The following is a 14,274-nucleotide window of genomic DNA, read 5'->3' on the forward strand; positions in this document are numbered from 1 at the left end:
GAGGGCAGGAATCACCTTTATGCAGTGTACACTCCATGGCCAAGAGCACTGAACAGGTTAACGCCGTGTGCAGGACCGAGGTGGACACGCGTCCAGCTGGAACCACGGCCCTGCTCCAGCAGTTTGCCATTATTTATGGATAATTTTACATTCTGAATGAATATATATTAAAAAATAATAATAATCATCACAAACCAATCTTCGCTTTGACAAACAAGCCTATTACAGACAATGTCAAGTTCATTTAAAGCACGAGGAAGTAATGATGATTAGAAAAGCTTTAATTAAAAGGCCATTTGAGCGACAGTCGAACCGCTGCAGCGCTTCCTTCCTTGGAGCATAGAACCCTGGAGCCGCCCTGCCCCAGCACAGCTCAGCTCCAGCGCAGGCGCCCTGCTCCTGAAGGAACTGAAGTCCGTGCGGGCTGGTCCTGGCTCAGCAGCTTCGTGGTGTAAACGGCGTCGACCAAGAGTTCGTTATTTGTCATCATAAATAATTACTGTAATAAATACGGATCAAGTAACGGGACCGACGCTCCTCGAGGGCAGGCAGCGGGCTCGGGCTGCTCCGACTCACGGGAAGGAGACGGGCAGCAGCAGTTCCTTGCTCACGGCAGCAGCCGCGGTGGGAAGCACCGGCACACCGAGCTCCGTGCCCACCAGCCCCCCCTGAGCAGCCCAGCCTTGGGACGGGAGATTTACATCCGACACAAACCAACCCTCAGAGAGAAACCCACCCGACATTCCATACACATCCCGGCAGCACCGGCCCGGGAACGCGCATCCCGACGGGACTAAGCCGCTCCGAGCCCTTCCTTCTGCTTAGCTTTGCCCCTGGTCTTTGTAAACTCCACGTCTGCGCTTACTCCCAGTGACTTCTCAGCTACATTTATGCTTCTACCAGGAAATGGACAAGAATCAAGAGTAAATATTCCTCCTCTGTGCGCCTGGTCCTTGGCAGAGGTAGGACGCAGCAGAGGGTGACAACAGCGTTCCTAACCACGGGAGTCGGAGACTCCACACACCGCCAACTACCTCTACAACTGGTGCACACACGTTCCATTCGCTCACAACAAGAATACACACACCCGTGCAGGCTTTGCTCCCTTACTCACGCTTTATCTTCCACGTACCACACACGCGTCATTCCCGATATTCACAATAATATACAATAAATACAGCTTTTCCACTCCCGTTACCACCGACGAGCCCCATCAGTGTACGGTGTCTTTAAAGAGACGGGTAACACCAACCTGGAGGTGCAGTGACACCCGCACCAGCGCTGACCTTCACGTCCTTGATGTGTGCTGAGCACGGAGGAAGGGACGGGCCGATCCTGAGCTTCACTCGCGTGGTGCTGAGCCGAGCAGCAACGTCCATCATCGCTCCTGGGTCCTGCTTGCGCTGGGTTCCAGGTGCTGACCACAGCAACGCCATCCTTGTGCAGGGCAACACCGTACAACGGGTTTATGCAGTGCCTTGAAACCGCCCCTGACCGTATCTCACCCCGTACAGGAGTTAACTGAAGGGAGCTGTTCTCTCTCCACAGTCTGCTGTTACAATAAATAGAAGCTTTATCTCCAACGGAATGAGTCGGTGCCTTCCCCCGCCGCATCCTCCTCTTGGTGCCACTGTGCCAGGGGGATTTGTTCTTGGATCATTTGTGAGTACAAAGTGAGCTCCGGGTGCCTCGCCACGCGCTGGTCCTTCCTTCAGGATGAGGATGAAGTCACAGAGCTGGAGCTGGGACCGTGCCTCTCGCCCCGTACAGAGAGGAGCCATTTTGTTCCTCATGTTTTAATCACAATCAATTACTCTGTTACGAAGCCAAGAACATCAAGGGCAAGAACCCGACCCAAATCACAGCCCTTTCACTGTCCTCTGTTACAACTCCTCCTCATCCCAGTGTCCAGCTGGAACCCCCATGGACCCGGCAGCGATGCCTGTGCTTGCTGCTTGGTTAAATGCAAGTCCAAGGCAGCGGCAGAAGCGACCCAGCCTGAGCACAGAAGCTTCTGCCAGACGTTGCGCACGGTCTCTGCCCGCAGCAGGAGCGGCACCAGCCCCGCTCCCGAGGCGGTTCCCTCCCAACACCCCGGCTTTCCCAAGTTTTAAACTCAAAACACGCTCCAGGGGGGAGCGATCCAGGAGCCTTCACTTCCCAGCGCTCCTGGGTCTCGGCCCCCCCTTGCTTGCGTGGTGTTGGCAATGGGGTGATCTCCTTCGAGGTTACAGGATTAGAAAGGTGCTATGGGGAGAGGCGGCTCGGAATTCAATCAGACACAAACTGGTCTTTACTGAGCTATCCTACAAATATTCCACAAACAAGGCAGCGAAAGAACCAAGTCCACCACAAAGTCTACAAATACAAAATGTCCTCCAGGAATCAACGGGAACAGAAAAGGTCAGGAAATAAATTAACCTCCAGCTCCTCCCCCAGCGTCACAGGAGGCGTCCGTATGGGAATCGAGGGGTTTCCAACGGTGGCGGTGCCTTGGAACCATCCCACAGGCCCCTGCGGCTCCCTCAGCCGCTGAGGGGGTCCTCGCGGTAGTGGATGGCGTAGCGGAGCTTCTCCAGCATGATGTCCAGCGAGGAATACTGCGGGAGCTTGATCATGAACATGCACGTCTCGACGCGGATGTACCGCGAGTCCGGAGAGCCTGCGGGGAAGGGGCCACAAGGGGTTGGATGCACCAGCACTGCCCATGGCTGCCTGAGCCCCCGGTGACAAACAGCAGTGTCAGACCCCAGCCTCTCATACGGCCCCTGTGCTGCTCCGCAGCCCTCGAGCCAACAGCCTTCCCAATCATTTTAACAGCAGCCCAGACAAACACTGTACCAAGTCTCTCAGTGTCCTTAGAAGGCAATGTTTTACATTAAAACTTAAATAAATTTAAATTAAATTGTATTTTTACATGGTTTAAACCCAACTTCTCTCCTTATTTACAGCCGAAACAACCTGCCACTCTTTTCACAGAATTCCAGCCTGGTTTGGGTTGAAGGGACCTTAAAGCTCATCCAGCTCCAACCCCTGCCACGGGCAGGGACCCCTTCCACTGGAGCAGCTTGCTCCAAGCCCCTGTGTCCAACCTGGCCTTGAGCACTGCCAGGGATGGGGCAGCCACAGCTTCTCTGGGCACCCTGTGCCAGCGCCTCAGCACCCTCACAGGGAAGAGCTTCTGCCTAAGAGCTCATCTCAGCCTCCCCTCGGGCAGGTTAAAGCCGTTCCCCTCGGCCTGTCCCTGTGTGTCAGTCATTGCACATGAAACACCAGTTTGAATGGAGAACAGGGGAGCTGTGAACAGGACGGATTCTCTCCCGGCAGCCCCTGGTCACTCACCTGCAGCTCCATCAGGGGGGGCGATTTTCATGGGGTACGGGGGGACGTGGGCAGTGTCGGGGCCCCCGTCCTTGCACGGGCACGTGAAGGGGATTCGCTCCTGGTTACAGGCGAACTTGATGAACTTGCAGAGCTCCTCCTGCGTGAACATCTCCAGCGCGCTCCAGAAGAACTCGATGTGCTGGTCGGTCTCCATCAAGCCCACCTGGTACATGGTGTGTGCCTGGGGGGAAAGGGCAGGATGTTCCCTCCCTCTCCCTTCGGAAACCTTCCCCTCTTACACTTCAAAGGTTGGAAGGGGAGGGCAGACACCTTTGGCCACAGAAGCTGCAGCTCTTCTCACCTTGAGGAACTCCAGGTTGATGTAGGGAAGCCCACAGGTCCTCAGCTCCATCTCCAGAGGGGTCAGCGTGGTCAGGAGCTGCAGGGGGATGATGGAGCCCAGGCCAGCGCGCACCGCGGTCATGCACTCCGGTGTCTGCAGCTCCCGCATCCGCAGGCTCCGGATCGCTGTCGCGTACACGTCCTTGTTCTCCCACCTGCAAGGGCAGGGATTCAGGCTGGGAAAGGGGAGCGCCTCGGAGCCCTCCTGCCCTGACCACTGGTACAGACAGGGGCCTCATGGGGAGTCTCTGCTTGTGAATAACGAGGAGCGAGCATTAAGGTTAAGTGCATCCTGATGCTTCCCAATTCAATTCCTCTTTCCTCCTCTCCTCTCCCACTCACCCATTTCTCACACCCCTCCTACCTGTGGGTGCTCACTGACACCTGCACAAGGTGGAGCAGCACTACCTCTACAGAGCAAAAGGCAGTAAATGGCTCCAGTGCTCCCACATTCCTGCCAATTGTAAAGCCTTCCCAGATCCTTCCAGCCTTCAGCTCGTCATAAAAGCACCTCTGGAGAGCCTGGTGCTTGGAAAACAATTCCAGAGACCCTTCTTTCCCACGTAACCCAGTGCAGCGTCCTGCCAAGGAGGACACTGCTGTTTCTTACCCCACTGGAATGTGCCGGCCTCGTGGACACAGCTCCACCTCCTCCCCTGTCATGGTCAGGTAGGTGAACTTGCAGCAGGGTTTGTTAGGACAGTCGGGGCTCTCCGTTGCCAGGTGCTGGGAAGCAATTTCTGCACACAGAGCTTCCAGTTCTGTCTCGTCATTTATCTGTCATGAGACACAGGATGAGGATCTGCCACCCGGGCTCACTACAGTGTACAGAGTGCACTCGCTCCATCATCTGGAGGCACCGTGGACTGCGAAGGCCGGTGATGGCTTTGGTGGCTCTTTACTGGTTTAACATTGCCAAGCTGCAGTAAACGCTTGATAAGCCTGAACTCCACCGTGCCGGGCACTGGAGGAGACTGAGCAGCTTTTCCAAGCCATCAGGATGCAAAATCCTGCATCCAAGAGGAGTCAAAACCCTTCAGGACCCTGCTCACAAGAAAAGCAGCCACTGGCTGTGAAGCCAATGGCTTCCACACTGGGCAGGCAGGACCATCAGCGCCTGCTGGAGCAATGTGCTTGCGTGGAAAGGAGGAGGGGAGAGGAAGACGGTGACTTACGTTCTCAAACTTCTTGACGTAGTTGTAGGTGAGGATGTCGGCTTCCTGGAGATCAACGTCTGCATCCAGAGGCTCTCCCACCAGGGTCTTCCAGAAGGAAGGCAGGAGGTCAAGCGGCAGAGGAACGTCTGCTCGGATCGCAATACCCAAGAGCTGCCCGAAGAAGTGGAAGAGCTGCTCCTCCGCATAGGTGATGGGGCTGGGAGTCAGGATGTACTTGCCCTGAGGGAACAGAGCGGTTACCAGGCTTGTGAAACCCTGACCTGAACGTGGTGAACACTGCCCACAAAAGGACATTGCCCTTTTGGGCCACAAATGGATTTGCTCAGTGTGGCATGGAGCCTGGCTCACTTCTGCAGTGAGACTGTATCACGTTATTACCATAGAGCTGGTGTCCTCAAGAGCCCCACTGTCACAAGCTGTTAAGCAGCAATCACAGGACTTCTCTGTACTTGTATTATCAGTTTGGTATCGAAGTATTTTAGCTGTGGGATGTTCCCAAGATACAGCCTGGACATGCAAAGCCAGGTTTGCGATGTAGTAGGTCTTAAGCAGAGGGCACTGATCTGTTTCCTGCTCTGAGTATCCCTAGGAAGGAACTATACCTCAACTGCTGTAAAGTCTTTGGGCCATCAGCTTTATCTTGTTTTTGTGATACATCTAGTGCACTAAATACGCATTAAATAGCTCAGATGGAGCATCTTAGTCTACTAGCAATGCAACTGACTTCCCTGGTGACACTACAGAGTAACACCAGCAGAATACTTCACTAGTTTGGGACAGATAACCTCTAACTCAGAGTGAATCTGGTTCAGTTGTCTAAGTGAGCTTCACCCAGGAGTCTTAATTCTGCTCCACTTTGCAGCTTTGACTCCATGGCTGCTTCTCCAAGGACCTGCAGGAGGAGGTGAAATGGACTTGAAGCTTCTCTCTATCACCGACTGAATGTGTTCTACTCCAGTTCAAACATGTGCATTCAAAGAGAGAAAAGCAAGTTCATTTCTTGCACTGAGATTATCACACCTTATTCTTGTTGACTGCAGAGCTGGGGCACAAGAGGAGCAGGGAGAGCGAGGAGCTCTGCAGCTCTTTACAGACTTGCCAAAGGAAGTGACGGAAGGATCCACCTGCAAGAGAGAGGAGCAAGGTCATGAAATGCCCTCAGCCTCATTCACTGCCTTTCAGCCCCAAATCTGCCATTCCTGAAATCATGTTTCAAGCCTTAGATCACACACTTCACCTCTGGATGCACAGACATGTGGCTGGGGTAGATGCCAGCCACACCAGCTGCTATTCACGTGCAAGTCCACATGTAAATGGTCTAAATACATGTAATAAATACCCGTTGAACTGCTTCCTGCTGCACTCCTAAGAGCTGCTTTGTCTTCCAGCACCCTGTGCAAGATTAGCTCCAACATTTGTTACACCAGTTGGGCCGCAAATGGAATTTGTTACTTGATTAGAAGATGAATGGTGCTGTCTTCATCACAACAGAGCCTTTCCAAGCTCACAGCACTGCGGCAATGCCTCAGAACTCATTACAGATGCTGAGCTGTAGACGTAACATTTATCTCCATATATCTACTGTCAATAAGCACTACAGACCTTAAAAGAACAGAATTCCCCTTGGGAGAAGGCATCAAAGAGCCCCTTGTTCCGCTAATGGGTGCTCACAGAGGAGCTTTCCTTTACACAACTGACAGATGACAGTAGATGGCAACACAAAACTCATTTTGGGCTTTTCTTCTCTAACCCCATGTGCCCCCATGAATCTCCCTAAAGAAGCTCTTCCCATCAGCACACAGAGGCTGCACTAACTGGGCGAGCAGCAGTCCATTTCCCGTGACACAGCTGGTATTTGCTTTGATACCCTATCAATTATTCACCAGATCTGCAAAGCAACGTTTTCTCAGCTCCTGTTTGAATTGAGCCTCTTCCTGGAGCAGGTCAACCCACGTTGATGCAAGGGAGCCTGCAACCCCGCAAGGAGTTGGTATCTAAAGGGAGCTGGACAGCATCCACGTCGAGATTATCTTGTAAAATGAAACCTCACAAATGAGAACAGTGTCTTTATTTTTATGTATCTTTAGTCAACAAGATACAATAATCTTGTGGAATAAAGCACGATTCTTGCTCAATGCTTTCTGTGGCAGAGCAGTGCTCCTGTGTCACAAGAGGCCTGTCCATGCAGGGTCAGTGAAATCAGGGCAGTTAATGGGCTGTTCCTTTATGAGGCTCATTATTTCAACCAGTCATGTGAAAGTTATTTATATGATTACAAGAAATGCTGCACATCTCCCTGTGAGAAAGAGGAAGATGCACAAATTAAGGGCAGTTTCAAAAGCAACAACCTCCTCCTCACACTCAATTCCCATTTCCGTCTCTTCGGCTCGGCTGGGACAAGCAGAAGTTCACGCTTCTGAAGGCACGTTGAAAGCAGTTCTCAAAGCCACCCTGCTTGGGCATGTTTAGCTGTTACTGCTCTTCTATGCCCTGATGGCTACACTACATAATGCACCTTACACTAGTACCTAACGGCACCTTAATCTAGTGGCTACACAGCCTCACATCACTTCAACCATGAAAACCTCAGTGATGTTACCCAGCCCACTGCTAACAAGAAAGTGCTTAAAAAACCCCAATCATCTTTGTTGTTAGCACAGTGCAGGTTTACCATGGCCAAGCATCAAAACCACCTGAAGAGACGTTCTTACTAAATGCTTTTAACAACTTATTATTGCTCTACTGACTCGCTGCAGTCAGAGCTGCAGCCACACTCCCTGCTGTATTAGCAAAGATGGAAGGCAACCACCTGGCTGGCCGAACGCTTGGAAGCTTCGCTATTTCCACCTGCAGGACTACAGACACCACAACGGTAACGCTGCTCCTGAGTTAACATGAGCCACAGTGTGGTGAAGACTTGGTTTCCACCTGGAGTCAGTCCACCAACCCCCTGGATCTCAACTCACTCGTTCCATGGACCTCCTCCCCTGTGAAGCGGATGTTGAAAGCATAGGTAGGGTCCCCCCCGCTGGCCAGTTTGACGCAGAGCTGGGAGGACGGCACGCAGGCGAGCTGCCGCGCAGCCTGGCAGAAGTAGGAGTTCTCCGAGGAGCGGATCTCCCCTGCTTGCAAAGGAAAGGTACGGTTACAGTCCCCGTACTCAGAGGAGGGTGCGTTAATAACCGAGCTTGGTTAAACCAGACCCAATCGTTTGCAATGGGTTCAAAGGGATTCTGAACGGGAGCAAGGTTTCCCGTACCTCCAACGATTTCCAAGGGATCCAGGGTGATCTCTGGAGCTGCGTGATCAGCAGTTCTTTGCACAGTGGCATTCAGCACTCTGTTCATTACCGTTACTTTTGTGTCATAAAAGATTAAACCTAAAGAAACGAACACGTTTCAGTGCAGTTCATTTATCCTTCTATCCTTGTTTTCTGAAACCCTCTAATGGACAACAGCAGAACAATGACTCCACCTTCATCGGGTGGGTGAGATGTGGCTAATCCACATCTTTTTTACTTGAAGCATGTGCTACTGATGTTTACTGGAAGAAGTGCAGTGGCTTTGAGCACTGCTGGACACAATTCTAAGGGTACATAAATAGATCCCAGAAACCCCATCAGAAAGCAGAGTGAATTTCTGTAAATCAGAAGCACTTTGCCAAATAGCTCTCACGAATCCAAGGTGCTTTGACAGTAATGGCAGAGGCAACAAAACAGGACAAAAACCAGGGCTGTCACACTGCACCATAAAGAGAGGCTCTATAAAGACAAACCTTGGAATATTCTTCACTTCCCCTTGCTGGGTTTATAAGGTGTTTTTCTAGCTGGGCCAATGTAAAACCCACTTACACACATTGATACCTCTGGTGACTTCTGTATCTACTTCTCCAGAAGAAAACAAGTTTGGGAAATGTAATGACCTAAATCTTGGTTTTGTTGTTGATGGAGGCTTGTAAAAATGACTTTAAATGCTGATGCTTGATAAGGATTTTCGCGATCTAATTCTACAACTTCAATGACAAGGAGGATGCCAAGAGATGACGTTCCCCAGGACCTGACCTTTGGCCTCCTGCAGCAGTGCGGCGATGCTGTTCGCGTACATCTCCGTCTGCCGAAGCTCCACCAGCGGCAGGAAGAACGTCTCCAAGGTCGTGTTGAGAGACTGGAGCAGTGCAAACCGCAGGCGTAGGCTTTCAACGGGAACATCTGGGGTGGGAAACATCCAGTCAGAAAGAATTCCCTACCTGCTGCAAAGCCCACCTTCCCAGCAGGCTCGCTCCGGGAGCCGCGCAAGCCTCCTGCTGATGCCTGCACATCAACAAGAGGACTGGAGATGCAAGAACAGCCATGATCCATGATGTTCCTTCCTGGATTTGAGTCTCTGGGTGTCTTTTAGCATCACTGACTTTGGATTATCTGCAGATTGTTTTAAAGGAACTTAGTGCTTAGAGCAAGACTTAGGTGAATAAAGCCTGCCTAGGTCCAGACTTGAAACCCAGCCTTTCTTCCCTCTCCAAGCTGAACTCACCAGGTAACTTCCTCCTCCACCCTGACCTAGGATGTGTGCTTGGAGAGCAGAGAACAGCACAGTGTGTTTCTAACAATGCTGCCAAAGGCACCACAGTGCCCAAGCACACCCAGGGAAAGAGAAGACCCAGACTCAGTGCTCCCCTCGGCCCACGGAGTCCAATCTGCAACCTCCAAAGGAACATTTCAGCTGCCTGAGCGACAGCCAGGGTGTTCAGGAGCACTACCCAGCTCTTCCAGTGAGGAAAGCCCCTATGCAAATCATCCACACATACTCAACAGACAGGAAATTCTAGGATCTGCTGCATCAGCTGGATCCAAATAAACTTCATGGGGATGGAGTCGTGCTGGTGTAATAGCAAGGTGACGACAAAGCCTGTTAATGTACTGGACAAGGGCTACATCCATTTCCAGGGTCCATTTGCGGGATGCTTTCTGAGCGTGTCTTGCATCAATGCAGGCACACCTGAAACATAAAAGGTGTAAGACCTGTTGAAACCTAACTGCAGTACTGCTTACTAAACATATGTTGAGCACAACACCAGGCTTGTTCTGCTTCTCTCCCTGTTTCTTAAGCAGAGCTGTTTCCTTACAGAAATTCCAGCTTGAGAATAAGAACTGATTTATCATCTGCTTTGCCTCATTGTTATTAATTAATAAGACAAAAGGAACTGCCTATTAAGCTCACTCACTGCACTATGTTCTTTATGTTCTGAAGCAGATAAAGGAGAAGGGGATGTGGCAATTAGCTTGTGGCTTGACACAGGGAGATAAGGAGGATTCATTTAAGGGACTTTCTTCCTGTACAACATTAACAAGGAAATAACTGTGCCCTCTTCTACATCACTACTGACCCAGCAGCAGCACTGCCAGTTTAAACAACCACCCGGCACACAGAAGAGAAAGCTGTTGTGGAAGAAAAACCAGAGACAGATGGCTCTACAATGCTCACCAGGCCCATGTATTGTCCATTTGGAAGCTATGAAGGACAGCGTGGCATATGATTTTGTTAGCTGTGTTGTGTACAAGAAAGTCAGAACCTGCATTTGGACAGCAGTGACTTTTTAAGCGTGTTTTAAGAAAACACCCACACACTGGTTAAAGCTCCTCGGAGCAGGAACATTTGGGATTGAGTCAGCACAATCAATCAGTACCACCTTTGCAAAAAGACTTGCAAACCCCACCTTTCAAAATGCAGATCATATCCACAGGACAGAATAGCTCTCCACACACTACGGATGTCCTGTTTCGATCGGTCAACCACAAATCTGTGAAATCCATCCAGGGTCAAATACTTCTCCTCAGGAACTGACAGCAAAGATAGAACCATCAAAGAGTTAATGACTTACTACAGAGTTTACACACCACACAGGGAAATGGCTGGTGTCTGAGGTGTCACCTGTCAGCTTTCTCCTGGTTCTACCCATCCCACCATGGCTGCTCTCTCCCATAGTTCTAAGCATGTTATTCAGGTCCAATCTGGCCTTTGGTAAACGCTGCTCATTCTTTCCTTTCAAGGACACCAATTCCTCAGCTGCCCTCTGGAACAGCTCCACCGATGCACCTAACCAGGTATATCAAGAATCCATACTTGGCTGAATGCTGAAATTCCTTTCTTCTGAACTAACCTGGCATTTCCTACAATGTAGAGCACAGTCCAAGCTTGTGTCTATTCACTCTTCTACCTGACTAGAGAAACAAATACCAAGCAAGAACCTGGAACTTATCTCTGTCATGGCATGACTGTGCCATTTCCTCCACAGACAGACTAGTTACGAGGCACCTGAAGCTTCTCTTTCATCCAGTTTTCCTCTTGTAACTTTATAATTTTTCCATCTGAGAAACATGATTTAAACCCACCTAGTTCAAAAGCCCCTAATGATATCCTAATCCCCCACTGCACAAAACAAGCCTCTAAACTACACCTCTTGGGAAATCAGCTCTCCACCAATTGCATTCGCATGGCCTATGCACACTGCTGCATGAATGACATGAACATGGTTTGCCTTCACTTACACCGAGTCCAGATTTAGATATACAAATCAAAGCAGCATTTTAAATCACTAAAGTAAATGAGTTAGCCTCATTAAAACCACGGACAAACCAAATCTCTCATGACATCATATAAGCATACCAACACCAAAAAAAGTATTTCTTTACTACGATGTAATACCACGGAAGAACTCCATAGAGCTGCTACCTTCTGGTTTCTTTGTGGGAGACTTTTCAGGGTCCTTCTCTTCAGGTTTGCTCTTCTCAGGAGATTTGGGCTTTACAGTAGGTTTCTTCTCACTTAAGGCTGTCCGGCTGAGGGACAAATGGAATGTTAGGATGCAAGCTTTCTTTGATCTCTTCAAGAAACCAAAATGTTCCTTGAAGGCCTTCTATAATCTCAAAGTTACATTTCCCTCTTCCAATCCATAAATTGGAATACAGAGAGAGGGAGGAATAAAAAACTGGATTCCTAAAGGGAAATCAAACGTGTTGCAACTGCCAAAAGGCTGAAGGCACCAACCTGACACTGTTGAGCATAGACTTCTCCTTTGTAGGTGGTTTAGTAACCGGGCGCTTGGTGCTCACAACCTTCACTGGGTGCTGTTCTTTGCCTGCCTTGTTGTACTTGCTCTTGTCAAATTTCGGCTTGGGCACACCGTATTTCCTTAAAATCTTCCAAGATAGAAGGTGAATAATTACCCACTGCTTTCAAATAACACAAGAGAGAGGCTGAAAAAGCGTTTTCCAAGCACTACCTGAGTAAGCTGGTCCTCCAGCACCTTCTTTGGAGGGCGGACATTTGTGAAGAACAAGTGAAGAAGGTTTCCAGGGGTCTGAGAATTTATCTGCTCTTTACTAAGATAGATATCAGCGACCTTAATGGGTTTGGCTGGAGTTAGGCTCAGCATTTGCTCAGAATGGACACAACTCTTGAAGATTTCTGTGAGGACCTCCCGAGCTCCTGGCACCAGTTTCTCACCTATGTATTAAAAACAAAGGCAATATGGTACAAAATGGCACAGACAACTGCTTAGAACTTGAAACGTGAACAAACATTTTGCGTTGAGCTGAATGCCACTGGCTCTGAGAACATCATAGAATCATACAATAGTTCGGGTTGGAAAGGACCTTAAGATCATCCAGTTCCAGCCCCCCTGCCGTGGGCAGGGACACCTCACACTAAACCATGGCACCCAAGGCTTCATCCAACCTGGTCTTGAACACTGCCAGGGATGGAGCATTCACCACCTCCCCGGGCAGCCTATTCCAGTGCCTCACCACCCTAACAGGAAAGAATTTCCTCCTTATATCCAGTCTAAACTTTGCCTGTTTAGAAGTAGTCCTGCAGCCCTGACCTTTCTGCAGTCTAATACCCTATTTATGAAAGAGAACTGAATGCTTTCTCCTGCTTTGGCCACATACTGTAATTGTTATTTGAGTACTTCAGTGGTAATGAAAAAAGCAGATTATTTATGATGCCAGTATAGAAATGATGCTGTGGAGGTAACACCCTGACTACCAACTGAACAAGCAGCCAACAGAACTTCCTCTAACTTAATCCTCCTCTGTTCTCTGACTCAGGATCCTGGCCCACTCTAGGTGTATTGGGGCTGTATAGCTTTCATGCTGTTAAGATAAAATGCTAACTGTTCTATTGCAACAGTTTCTACTCTAAAATTATGCTGTGTCTAAAAAACGCTACTAAACAACCCAGTCAGTAGATTTTGGGGGGTTGTTGGGGAGGTTTTTGTGGGGTTTTTAGTTCTGTTTGATTAAGCTGTGAGGACAGCTGAGCAATGCTCAGATTGCAGATAGCTGCTTGCCAGCTGATGAGAGGGAGGAAACGTGCTGTGAAATTAAACTTACTCCTTGGCTCCCCCTCAATGTCACCCATCAGTGAGTGACTCACACTGGATTTACAGTAGGCAGGAAAATCTGAGCCCTGTATGTCCCCCCCTCAACATACGTAAATGAGATATATGCCAATATGAAAACCACCTACCCTTTATTGACTTATCATTGAAATAATCTTCTAGTGCTGGGCTCCCTTGTGTGTCAAATAAGCTCTGATTTACAGTAGAAACAGTTAAAATCTCTTCAGTTGACATTTCCATCAGTTCATCTTCACCATCCAGACTTGACAAACCAATGAGGTCACTGCTATTAAACAGACTGGCTCGGATCTTCTCTATTTTAGCTCTTGACCTTATCTGTACAAATAATGAAATGAGTTACCAGGAATTCTGACAAAGCAAAGTAACTTCTATTTATATCAATTTGGGTCTTATACATTCTTCCCTTCCCAAGTAAATAATCACTATTACATCTCTTCCAGCATTCTTCTATAGCAATAATTCAACACCAGAATTCAGGGTCAGCCAGAAAACATCATTTTAAGAACAACACCTGGCAACTGAAATCACCATGCTATGAGTTAATCAGGCACAGCTCTGAACCAGCTACTCCATCTGTCTGGAGACATCCCTTAGAAATAGCAGATAAGAAAGTTGCAGGTAGGTAACCTGTCATTATCTGCAATTCTGCTGTCCTGCCTTTGATTCTCCACTTAGAAAAGTGTATTTAAATTAGCACAGGCCTTGAAGTCTCAGCTGCACAAATTGGGAACAGGAACAATAACATCCTTTGATTCCAAGAATAACCACCATGAATCATTATCAGAGCAGCCACAGACTTGGAGTAGGTTTCAACGTGAATAAGCTGACAGCTTTCTGTACACACTTCATGGTTTACTTCAAGTCTGGTGTCTTCATGTCAATTAATAGCTCAAGAATAGCAGCTGAAGGTTTTCTATCTGAATAAGCTCCTTTTCTTCTAAAAGGGAAACAG

General features: G+C 49.0%; 1 protein-coding gene across 8 annotated transcripts in view; it reads right to left on the reverse strand.

The window, feature by feature from the left end:
* Positions 1–2,264: 2,264 nt before the first annotated feature.
* The window catches only part of HECTD4 (HECT domain E3 ubiquitin protein ligase 4), a 70,935-nt gene continuing 58,925 nt past the window's right edge, over positions 2,265–14,274 (reverse strand). For 5 of the 8 annotated variants that reach the window (XM_062614959.1, XM_062614948.1, XM_062614964.1 and 2 more), the window contains 16 exons: positions 13,430–13,637; positions 12,183–12,406; positions 11,948–12,099; positions 11,633–11,739; positions 10,832–10,996; positions 10,617–10,740; positions 9,708–9,898; positions 8,965–9,111; positions 8,164–8,283; positions 7,871–8,026; positions 5,925–6,028; positions 4,902–5,123; positions 4,337–4,503; positions 3,686–3,881; positions 3,343–3,565; positions 2,265–2,662 (listed from right to left, as the gene is read on the reverse strand). In XM_062614959.1, coding sequence (XP_062470943.1) covers positions 2,526–2,662; positions 3,343–3,565; positions 3,686–3,881; positions 4,337–4,503; positions 4,902–5,123; positions 5,925–6,028; positions 7,871–8,026; positions 8,164–8,283; positions 8,965–9,111; positions 9,708–9,898; positions 10,617–10,740; positions 10,832–10,996; positions 11,633–11,739; positions 11,948–12,099; positions 12,183–12,406; positions 13,430–13,637 — 2,643 coding nt within the window. In that variant the 3' untranslated portion in view covers positions 2,265–2,525. The remainder of the gene's footprint in view (positions 2,663–3,342; positions 3,566–3,685; positions 3,882–4,336; positions 4,504–4,901; positions 5,124–5,924; positions 6,029–7,870; positions 8,027–8,163; positions 8,284–8,964; positions 9,112–9,707; positions 9,899–10,616; positions 10,741–10,831; positions 10,997–11,632; positions 11,740–11,947; positions 12,100–12,182; positions 12,407–13,429; positions 13,638–14,274) is intronic. The other 3 variants (XM_062614978.1, XM_062614972.1, XM_062614969.1) reach the window with 1 other exon arrangement.

The sequence above is a fragment of the Pezoporus occidentalis genome, unplaced genomic scaffold, assembly GCF_034315485.1.
Source record: "Pezoporus occidentalis ecotype Australia unplaced genomic scaffold, CSIRO_AGI_Poc_V1 ctg102, whole genome shotgun sequence".
In the NCBI taxonomy this organism is placed as follows: Eukaryota; Metazoa; Chordata; class Aves; order Psittaciformes; family Psittacidae; genus Pezoporus; species Pezoporus occidentalis.